Below are 12,032 nucleotides of genomic sequence, written 5' to 3'. Positions count from 1 at the left end.
TGCACACATGCATGTGCTTATACATGCAAAACAATATTATATCAATGCAAACATACTATGAAAAGTAGTCAACCTAACATTAATATCAAGACTTGTCAAGTTACTTACAACCAGCAATAAATAATCATTTAGGTGCGGACTTTACATTGGTGGGATTTCTAGCAAACAAGCGTATTATGGTAGAATTATGAGATGTCATATGTTTTCATGGGGGTTAAGACTGGTCGGAATTCTGATAATCAGAATTTTTAAGAAACCATATTTCTTCACAAGGGACAAGGGAAACAGACAGCATGTCCATTATGAATGGAACTTCAGTTTGGGGTTTCAAATTCTGTCCTTCCCTAACAAGGCAAAATATTTTTATTAGGAAAGCACTTCTTTATAAGGTAACAACCACATAAATCTTCACTTAGTAATCATCTAAAATAGCTGACACGAGAGTTTAGTATGGAGTAGGAAAGGGGGAGCAGGAGCAAGAAAAGGAGTTAGATTAACACAGTGCCAGAGTAGAAAAGGACTCGTCAAAATGCCACATCTCCAGAAAGAAGCACCAGGGAGAAAAGGGGGAAACTGACAGGCTACCCTGAGTTCATGCCTTTGTTACGCATTGTGGGAACCCCAGATGATGGTGAAAACTCTCAGTCTTCTCCCTGGGACTAACAAAAGGCGAGTTATCATTGGGTATTGGTCCCAAATCTGAGTGATCATCAGAATCATCTAGCAGCTTTACAAATTAGATTCTAAGACCTTACCACCTGTAGATGGTGAATCATAGGCCTAGAAGAGACCTTAGAGTCTGTATTTCTAGTAATTATCAGTGGGGATTCGGATGTTCCCTGAGCAAGGCTTTGGAACCATCACACAGGATGTGGTGGGGCACCCCTGGGGATGGAGGCTTTGGGAAACGCGACCTCGGGACTCTGCTGTCACAGGTACCAGTGTAGCCTCAACACACACGGTGAATGAATGAGTGAATCAAGGTTTGGTGTTTCTGTTTTGCTGACCACTTGAACAATGTAGATGTGCACTACTTTTTTTTTTTTTTTTTTTGCCTTGGAGAATAAACAAGATCAGCAAAGATCAGCATCTAACATACTTCACAATATAAGCAAAATTAACATGAAGTCACAAATTTGTTTTTCCTTTTTTTCTTTAATTAGCTAATATATTTTTAAGAGATTCCGCAATATCCACTAAAACTAGCCAAAACACACTGTAAGCTTGGTAACGTGCGTGATCACATTAAGAAAATTTTAGTGTTTTAAACAGGAAAAGGAGCATATATAATTTATAAGCATTATTCTTATAACCCCTTATTACTAAGCTTAAACCAGATAGAATAAACTGCCTCATTATGGCAAGTTACAACTTACAGCTACTAGACATTCTTCTACAAAAGGAGTCAAGACATGGGGACGGATGGTGACCATGATGTCTCGGAAGTCGATGGCGGTGACTCTTCCAGTCCTGGCATTGTCTCGTTGCACAAAGGCTTGCTTTGCATGCTCTAATTGTATTTCCTATAAATAAAGAAAGTGAAATACTTAATATATGCTTCTCAATTAATGACTGCTCACTTTCAAATCAGGCTGAAGAAACAGAGATTACATCTTGATTTAACAAGGCCCCACCTGCTTAGTAGCGACCCCCAGCTACCGTCTCCTTCCAAGAGAAAGAACTTTGCTCAGACCAGTGAACGTGTGTTCAGAAAGTACACTCACCCCACCTTAAATCTCCTATCCAAAGAAACCAAATCACTTCCGTGCTCTGCTACAGTCCAAGAACACAAAGAAAATGAAAACTGGAATGAAGTTTGGTAGGTTCAAAGATCTGGCCAAACCCGGCTTAGGTGACACAGATGATCAAAGGAAAAATGCCTACAGAGACATTAACCTCTCTCCAAAGAAAAAGAAAAATTCTTAACCGCAACCTGGTACACAAATGTGATGTAACAACAAATTGGAAAGAGTGGTTCTCTTCTGCTATTTCTCTAACATAGGGTTTCTAAGCCTTGGTACCACTGGCATTTTGGATAGGTTAAGTCTGTCTTATGGGGGGACGTCCCGTGCATCCCTACTCTCTTCCCACTAGATGCCAGTAGCCCCTTTCCTCCAAGGTCATGACAATCAAAACTATCTCTGGACAGGGCCACATGTCCTGGTTGAGGACCACTGTTCTACAATAAGTAATCAGACTGCATGTGGGTCAGAGGAGGCAAAACTGTGGCAGTATCTTTGGATATGTGTTTTAATTCATGTGACCTAAAGATAGGAAGTCCAATCGTACATTTCTGTTGCTATTCCCAGGGGGTAAGTGTCCATCAAAACCCACGGTGTGCCATATAGGAGAAGCATCCCTTCTGCAGAGAGCATTTTATTATCTTCCTCACGATACTCTGCCCATTTCTCAAAAGGGCCCTTAAAGTGAGAGCTAACCCCAAGGCAATTAAAAAGAAACAGCGATGTAGCTCTCAAGGACTTGAAATCATTTAAATGAAGTGAAGTTTTACTAGATGATATTAAGGATGACTTATCACATTTATTCAAGTTGTGTAAAATTAATTATCCTCATGAATTAATGAAAACTAAAGTATGAGAGAAAGGACATGAGTCTGATACTGCTTTAAAGTGCTGGATCTCCCTTTCCTTATCCTAGAAAGGTGCAGAGGAGAAAGACTGATAAAATATTGATAATAATTAAAGCTGAGTAATAGGTATATCATGAATCATTATACTTTTCTCTCCCCTTTTGTAAAGTTTGAAAATGTCTACATTTACAAAACTTAAAAGAGTAAGAATCAGACTTTTGATCCTATTCAAAAGCCTCTTCTCAGTTATAGCATCTGTTGGTTTGGATCTAGCCTGTCTCTTCTGGGACCCTAATCTTTCTGGAGCCTCCTCCACTGGCCCCATGAATGGGAGGCATGTGTCGGCCCTCTGTCCTCGCGTCTTCCCACTCTACCATCCTAGGCAAAGGGCTCCTTCCCTCAGCCCTCCAGGATTTCTTATAAGCGAAGGCTTGAATCCCACATCCAAATCTCATTCCTATCTACTGGACCAGAATTTGTAATTGCTTAGAGAATAGAGCCACACGGGTATGTTATAAAGGCCATAAAATTATATATCACTAAACCCGTTATTATATGTCCCCGACCCCGAACTCAAACTTGTTCTCTCTCCTATGTTCAAAGCTTAATTACTGGCATGTTGTTTTTCGGGTCACCTCACCTAGAAAGCTGTTATTTTCAATTCTTCAAGCTTCCTTTGCCTCAGAGAAAACCAGTTGCCAAATTATGTCCGTTGGGCCTTTGAAAGTTTGCCCAAATGCACCTTTTCCTTTTCATTCCTGATGCTGCTGGTTCAGGACCTGCTCAGACCTCGCCTGAATTACCACCAGGGCCCAGCTGTCAGTCTGGAGCTTGGACCCGCAGTCTGGACCTCTCTAGTCCACTCTGCACGCATCAAAAGTCACCTTTCAAAATCGCAGTTCTGATCTCTCTCTCTCCACCTCTACCAACCTCTGATGGCCCCTCAGTGTGAAGACCCCTCTCCAAAGCAGGGCACTTGGGACTCTACAGGAACTACTTCTGGCCCAGTGTCCTGCTACACCAGGCCTAGCCCTGCCAGACCCTGCACACACCAGGGCTTCTGCCCACGCTCTTCCCTCTGCCTAGCATAGACTGCTGCCCCCTCTCCAGCTCCTGAAATCCCACCACCTCCTCCAGGCTTAGCTCAAATGCCACCACTTAGGCAAATATAACTAGATCTTGTAACTGAAAATAACTGATGTACATTCCCATGGCCCCCTGCCTGAACCTCAATTATAAAGCTTGTCTTATTCCATCTTACATTTTCTAATCAGTTGTTTACTATCTTTCCCTCACCTCGCCAGAGAAAACATACTATGTCCTGTTTACATCCATCCCGCTTATCCTGCTGGGCAGAATGCTGTAGATATAGTAGGCACTCAATAAATGATAGACATTATCATCAGAGACAGGTATTCTCTAAAACCAACTGAATAAACAAACTGTGATCTAGGGAACAAAAGGGGGTTCTCTACACGAGTGCCTCCAATTCAAGAGGAAAGAAGAAACCAACTGTTAAACACCCTGTAGAGAAAAATGACCACAGTATGCATTCAATTGAAAGTAAATGAACACAGTCTCCTTTGAATTGCCAGACTCACTGCTAATGCTATCCCAAGCCAAGATTACTCTCAACAATAGTAGAAGGCATATTCAGCTATTTACCATTTTCCCGAGTTGATAACTCAAATAAAGTCTTAGGGATCCTCAGAAAACTATACCAGAAATGGCAACACTTTCCCTGGCGCCCACTTCCTCAGAAAGCAGAAAGCCAGAACCCTAAGACGAGCGCTCTGGAATGCCAAGATGGGACGCAGATGCCAAAGGGAGGGCTGGTGATCACGTGCAGGACAAGGGATGCTCCGTGATGAGGACGGTGTCACTACACGTTCCTGTGCCTCCACTTCCACGATTAAGTATTTACTAGCAGGGATCCCTCAATCGTGCAGTAAGAAAGCTCTTTTAAGCCTCATGATGAACAACTTGAGAATACATTTCCAAAAGCTCTTAAAGACTGGGAACATTGTAAGTTAGTTCCATGGAGAATAAGAAGCTAGATCTATGCAATTCTCTAAATAGTAGGACGGAGTGAAACATGCAGTGAGGTAGTTCCCCAACTTTAAAAGTAGCTTACTGAAGATGTGGCTTGCCTTCACGATATCTGTTATATCGTGACTCTTTTTTCTTCGGGGTGAAGAAATGAAGCTATGACCTTAACCAATGAAACAACTGTAATAACAGCATTTAGCTAGCGTGTATTATCGCATCAGACACTGCTCTAAAGCACTGTACAGGAATTAATTCATTTAATGCCCACAGCAGCCCTATAAGGTAGGTACTATTCATCTCATGGTAGCAGCTGAGGGAACTAAGGTCTCACCGACAGGAAGCAGCAAAGCTGGATTGGGAACCCTGGCAGGTCCCGCACCCCCCAAAGTGCTCCTAATACTTCGCCACGCTGCATGGGAAGCCCGGGTAATGCTACTGTCAGGAATTTGATTAAAAAATACATCTGACACTTAGGAATCTTAAGAGCTGTGGAAAGATAACTCAATTAGCTTTTAAGTTACTCTTAATGCTCTAGATTTTGCTATTGCCTATTTTCATGGGAAAACAATAAAATTCCCAAAAGTTTCCCATGAAGGCAAAAGCCTTCCATGCACACAGAGTGTCAGGATTGTCTTACCAACGGCGGCAGAGACCATGGAGCAGAGAAACCAAACCTAAAGGCCTTCCCCTGGCCTTGCTCACTTTTTGTTCTCTTTCCTGCAGGCCCAAGAGACTGAGGAAGAGGAAAACAAATCAGGAGCCAGGGGGAGCTCACACTCAGGTGACTTCCCAGATACTTAATTCAGGAATGTGGGGTCTTTGAAATAAATAACCAGGCTCACTACTCATGGCAGAGGAGCTTAAAAATCAAAACTCTCAGTTGGCACCTTGAAAGCTTTTTAAGGAAAATCTAACGCATACTTAGAGTTACCAAGAGATGGTTTCTAGATCTGAATCTAGAAGGGATAAAGCTGGGACAGAGAGCTTTTAGCATGCATATATCATATGCAAAATAATATTAATTGCCACAATGACGTGGCAGCCAGAATGGGTAAAGGGAAGGGAGGAAGGGGGGAACAATGAGAGAAGCAATCATTACATTCACCTATTTAAAGGTTAAAGGACTATCAGGTAAAAAAGAGACATCAGACTGGCTCGGTATTATTTCTTAAAAAAAAAAAAAGAAGCTATAGAGGTAAGGTTTTAGCACAATGCACAGAAGTCGTTAACCTATGGAACTATTCCGCAATAAAATGGGCTACCTTGCAAAGTAGCAGGTTCCCTGACCCTGGAAATATTTGTTCAACTACAGGCTGAGGAAAATCTGTCAAGGATTTTATTTTGTATTAATAGAGGGGGTTATGGAAGCAATATGTTTTGATGACAACAATATGAAATTTGGAGCAAGACCAGGTACAGCTCACACAGCAGTCATGACACTACCACCCGGGACGGCGCAGGCAATTGTGTTTGCATCTTAGAGCCTCCGGTGTCCTCTACAGACTGGGCACAGCAACACCTCCTGTATGGGGCTGTAAATACCAGAGGTCGTGCGTGACAGGCATTCAATAAAGCCTTTGATTTTTGTCCAGGTGAAAGGTTTAAAAACCTATAAAGTCCTTTCCAATATGGAACAGCGGTTCTGCTGAGTCATTCTGAACTAGACACAGAAACAGAAAGATGAACATCAGTCAGGGTGGAGAATATTAATAACGTAACAGCTGAATGCTTAAACACTTAACTATAGGCCAAGGGCTTTGCCAAGAATTTCAAAGACAACATTTCATTTAAGCCTTACAATAATTCTGTCAAGTTACATGATTAGCTTCATTTTACACAGATGCACCTGAAGCTAAGAGAGGTTAAGTAACTGGCCCAAAGTCACATAGCTAAGAAGTGGCAGAGCTAAGATCCATACCAAGGTATGTCTGTCTGATTTAAAACTGAGATTCTCAACTATTAATATATGCTTCCTTGGGCAAAATCATAAGTAAGGAGATCATCAGTAGATTTGGAGAGATAACAGGAAAAGAGATTTTAAGAAAAGTATTGATTATAACTTGAATATAAAAATGAAGCAGGATATATACCAAAGAATTCTCATCTTGGATGATAGAGGAGATAGGTAAATCTACCACAAAGGAAAATACTTAAGGGGAAAGAGATGATGTGGTTGACCAAGATTAGCAACCTCGAATGAGATGAGTTTGTAAACAAAAGTTAGGCTATATACAAAGGAAAGCTAGAGGCATGGGTAGAAATGTAAATCTGGGAAATCAAGATAACGGGATTTTAGGGGGGGAAAAAAGCTTACATTTACTAAGTGTTATTACGTGCACGCTATGCCCCAAGGACTGTTGTTTTCCTGCTTCATCCCTTTGAATCCTCCCAACAACTTTAGGAGCTGAGGCCTCCCATCACCCCCAGTTTGTAGGTGGAAAAAATGAGGTAAGGAGGAGCTGAGGGTCGCATGATGCTAAGGATGAAACTGGAAATGCACCCAGGTGGTCCGGTTCTGCAGCCATAATCTTCACCTACACAGACTACCTGTTCCTTTTAGAGGGAGGCCTACCAAATATCAGAAAAAAAAATAAAATAAAAAACAGCTGTAGAAATAAATGAGATCACCACACAGTGCAAACAAAGAGCTGGCAGACAACAAAAATCGAACTGATACCTAAATAAGTGAGTACAAAAAATAGAACAGACGGCCTGTGCAGCAAACCCAGAGAGCTGGGAAGATGACATGCCTCTGTACAGAGAGCTCTTAACAGTGCCAGGCAATGGGGTGCTTACTAAATGCCGCTGCTGAAAACAGTTACCGATAAAGAGCGATGGCCCCTCCCGTCTCCTAAGGCCAGAAGGTCCCAGAGCAAGGAGCTCTACAGTTATCTCTAAGGCAGTTCTAATCAAGCACCTGAAAGGAGGCCCAATTTCTCTTTAATATTTGCCAGTGAACTGCTTTCTGTTCCCTCTATTCTGCTGCATGATGATTAATGGAATAGGCTTTTATTGCAGCAGTTTCCAACTACTTCAACACACCCATTCAGATTGCTGGAGGGAAAAAAAAAAATCAAACTCTTCAAAATTGCTGGTTGTACAGAAATAAACATATAGAGGGGTTACACCACTTTAGGTCTAACATTCATGCTTCTAATAGTTCCAGGCCTGTCATTTCCTTAATAATCTCCAATTTTCAAGTGGGTATATTTTGAATGCAAAATATTCTCTCCACCTCTATTCAGACATGCAAGTTTGTGCTTCGGCCTGAGAACAATTTATCAGGAACAACAACAAAAAAAAAATAGACCCCCAAAAGAGCATCAGAGTCAGATGATTTATATTATAAAGCCAAAAACACCAAAAAACAAAACAAAACAAAACACCTGGCTAATTTGCATTACATTTTTGTGTTTTGTACAGTTTTGATTTTTTAAAAAAATCCAGAATTTTAATAAAAGCAGGGAGTTAAGGAAATGACTCAAAATTCCTTTTTAGGGGTGGTGGTAGAGAATTCTAGGCCAAGTGCAGGTACTTATCAAAACAAGAAACAAAAATATACAAAGAAGGTCTGTGTAAAAATTTTGGTGTCATATTTAGCTATGTTCCAAACAAATTCCATATTATATCAAGTATCAGAACCTGTATACTGCTTAAGTATCCACTTTGTTTTCATAATCCTATGATAATTTGGGGAAAAAATTTAATTGAAATAAAGATCCACATATTTTTAAATAGCGTAAAAATGAAATTTAGCAGTGAAGTAGGTGGAGAAATAAGCAGTTTCCATGTTTAACATTTTTCTGTGTTGCCCGCATTCAACCGTGCAGTCAGATTTTCAGAGCTCAGGTGGAATTTCATCCCCAATTCACTGGGTGGGACCTTTAATTAAAAGGGTCTTCAGAGCAGTGTCACATGTGGCTTTGCATGCACAGCAACACCTTGGCAGAAACCAAGTGCAGAGCTTTTCCATCTCAATTTCCTTGCTCTTCTGATTTAACGTTAAACTTCACAGTGGGTAACAGCTGGGGAGATGCTATACGGAGTGCTCATTTTTACCAGGATGTTATAGTAAAAGCCTGCACAACAGGCTACTCAACAAAACAGCAAGCTGACTAGCACCACGGACACAACAACACAATGAATCCTGATTTCCTTTGCCCAGAGAGCAGAAAGTGTGCGATGTGAATGGAATGTGTCCTGCATCTAATTGTCCCAGTGACCAGGATCACTACATCTCTGGTCACCCATCACCAAACTAGCAATGGCTTCCATTTGGACACAAAACAGAATCTAATCTACTGGAAGAGTTGAGGGCAAACAACATTAGCCACCTTTACTCACTATTTCATTTTAGAACACCAAGTGATGCTGTATTTATGACATAGTGTCAAAGCTACATCACAGATCCCATCTGCTCCAGCGTAGAATCAACATAAAAGGCACATGTTGAAAATACAAATACAACAGTGGTTTTGAGCTACTAAAACTTCATGGTCTAGATATTTTCACTTATACAGATGACAAGTTGGGGGACAAATGGGAGGAGCAAATGGCTCAGGTTACTCAATCCTAAGCAAGGGCCTTGTTAATTGTCCACCAATCTGTTCAAACAATTGTAGCTTCAGCAAGTTCTACTACAAGTGATTATTTTTCGTTAGCATATGAAATCCCTCCTCATTAATTTCAAAGCTGGAGAATTTGGTGTTGCTATAGTTGAAGCTATAGTTGCTATGTTTTCTTCTGTTTGGTGGTGGTGATAGGGAGCAATTTCTTTTTTAACATCTATAGCCTTTTGTGTTGAAATTTTTGCCTTAAACCAGGATGCATGACAAACACAGTAGCAAACCATAACTGACGATGACTATAAAGCCAAGCCCACAGCCAACCAGCAGCACTGAATGTGGCAACCACCAGTACTTGGGAGCAGCAGATTTCCAGGGCCCTACTCTCTAGGGTTCAGAACCCAAATAACCAAAATATCCATTTTATACAGAAAAGAAGTAGGCCGATCTACATGCCATGTTGATCCATAAGCCAAAATAATGGCCAATCTGCTTTAATAAAAAGAACCAAAATTGTTCCCTTGCATTACTAGCATTCAGTATGCTTTGGTATCCAACAGGGTATGTAATGGGGCTCGTGTAACCTGAGGTCAGGGGTCCGTACCAATGTGAACGGCCAGTCTGGGATGCCAGACACATCGTTGAACCCCAGATTCTACTTCCAGCTCTCTCAACTATGATTCACTTCTCTGGGTTTCATCATCCTCTCCTGACAAAATGAGGACCTGAATAAAACTGTGGTAAAACACTCACACCCTTGTGATTAGGGCTCTCTGTTGGGGAGGTAATTCCATTCTTAAATTCTATGTGAAGAGAAGGCATCAGAGGATTTTTAGCCTCATTCCCTCTCAAAGTCAGCTATCGTGTCTCTCGGCTAACCAACCGAATTCCAACCTCAAAATCTGGCCTCTCCACCAAACCAGAGCATTGCTGATTTCTTGACATCTCTTCTTTGAGCAATAGTCTTTTTTTCTTTTTTCCCTAAAAATAGAAAAAAATTCCTGGCTACATAAAATGAAGAGCAGAATTCCAAAAAGCCCAAGTCTATAGGGGCCATAGGGAGGTAGTACTGCCATCTTAACTCCAAGGAACTGAGGAGGCAGTACCATGCACCCCTACTAAGACCTTGATTCTATCTGGCAATTAACGGGTAGGGGTCAGGAATGCTACATGTCCAGCAATGCAATGGCTGCCCCCATTCAGAAGCATGGCCCCTTCCAGAAACATAAAATAACCACCCATAGCCTTGACCCTGGAGATAGTGCAGTAGAATGGTAACAGAATCATATTCTTTTTTTCTTTTAGTCTGGCACATGTTTTTATTTTTTTATTGATACATAATAATTGTACATATTCATGGAGTACATGTTATATTTTGATACAAGCATATAACATATAATGATCAAATCAAGGTAATTGGGACATGAGTTACCTGAAACATTTATTATTGCTTTATGTTGGGAACATTTGAAAACTTCTAGCTATTTTGAAATATAGTAAATTACTGTTAACTATAGTTGCACTATTGCACTATTGAACACTAGAACTTTTCCCTTCTATTTAACAGTATTACCCATTCACCAACACCTCTTCGTTACCCCTTCCCACCACCCTTATCAATCTCTAGTAGCCACCATTCTATTCACTACCTCCATGAGATCAATTTTTTTAAGGTTCCATATCTGAGTGTGAAAATGCAATATTTGTCTTGCTGTGCCTGGTTTAATTCACTTAAAATAATGTCCTCCAGATCCATCCATGTTCTGCAAATGACAAAATTTCCTTCTTTTTCATGGCTAAATAATATTCCATTGTGTACATATACCACATCTTCTTGATCCATTCCTCCCTTGATAAACACTTAAGCTGATCCCACATTTTAGCCATTGTGAATAATGCTGCAATAAACACAGAAGTGCAAATATCTTCTGGTTACATTTTATGTCTTTGCCTCACCCAGGTGAGGTTTAGAGGCATGCCCTTCCCCTCTACAATGCTCACCGTGTCCATGTCTATTGTGAGTTTACCCGCCCAACCCCCTAATTCCTGGAGAATATTACTATCGTGTGAGCACCATAGTGTTGATCAGTTAGTGCCAATCTGATGGCGAGTACATGTGGAGGCTATTCTTCTGATCTTGTGATACCTCACTGCAGATAATGGGCTCAAGCTATAGACCTGTGATCTTACTGAAGAAGCTAAGCTCTAAAACAATTGCTCTTTATTCTTTTGGGAATCTCATGAAAGCTATGAGCCGTTTTCCCAGAAAATTACCTGTACATGCAAAATTTTACCCTACAGTATATTTATTCTTTTGCATTTAATAGGAGATAGTGATAACTACGCTCTCAAAGTATTGAGAAGATGCTATTATCAGAAATAGAATATTTAAAAGCACTTTGTAAATTATTAGTTTGATATTAGTTACTATTATTATTTTTTTTGAAAGCAACTCAGTATGGACTGCATAGAATAAATTTGGCAGGAAAGTTTAAGAGAACTTTCATTCTGTGCCCCTAAGTGCCTCTGACATCAACTCAAAAAATGGGCAAAGATTTGAATACCTGCTGTAACGGTTTATGTTACAAAAGAGAAAACTCTTAGGGTGTACATTTTACACTTCTTTGTGGCTGCTCTTTTTGCACTGTTGGGTGGATACACACATTCCCAGATTCATACATTGTGAATGTCTCAAGAGTTGTCGTCTCTGCACCTCTTAGCCCTGTGCACCACCTTAGCCTCTTGACAAACCCTATATGCTCAGAAAACATTTGCTGAATTGGATGGTTTGCCCCACATGAGTAAGAATCACAGCACAAAAAAATACT

At 40.6% G+C, this 12,032-nt stretch overlaps 1 protein-coding gene across 3 annotated transcripts in view; it reads right to left on the bottom strand.

The window, feature by feature from the left end:
* The window catches only part of SLC25A13 (solute carrier family 25 member 13), a 169,492-nt gene that overhangs the window by 67,290 nt on the left and 90,170 nt on the right, over nt 1-12,032 (bottom strand). For all 3 annotated transcript variants that reach the window (XM_069461362.1, XM_069461364.1, XM_069461363.1), the window contains one exon: nt 1,377-1,523. In XM_069461362.1, the coding sequence (XP_069317463.1) occupies nt 1,377-1,523 (147 nt within the window). The remainder of the gene's footprint in view (nt 1-1,376; nt 1,524-12,032) is intronic.

This window comes from Eulemur rufifrons, chromosome 29, assembly GCF_041146395.1.
Source record: "Eulemur rufifrons isolate Redbay chromosome 29, OSU_ERuf_1, whole genome shotgun sequence".
NCBI lineage: Eukaryota > Metazoa > Chordata > Mammalia > Primates > Lemuridae > Eulemur > Eulemur rufifrons.
Note: the sequence above shows the minus strand (reverse complement) of the source record. Positions and strands in the feature narration are given on the sequence as shown.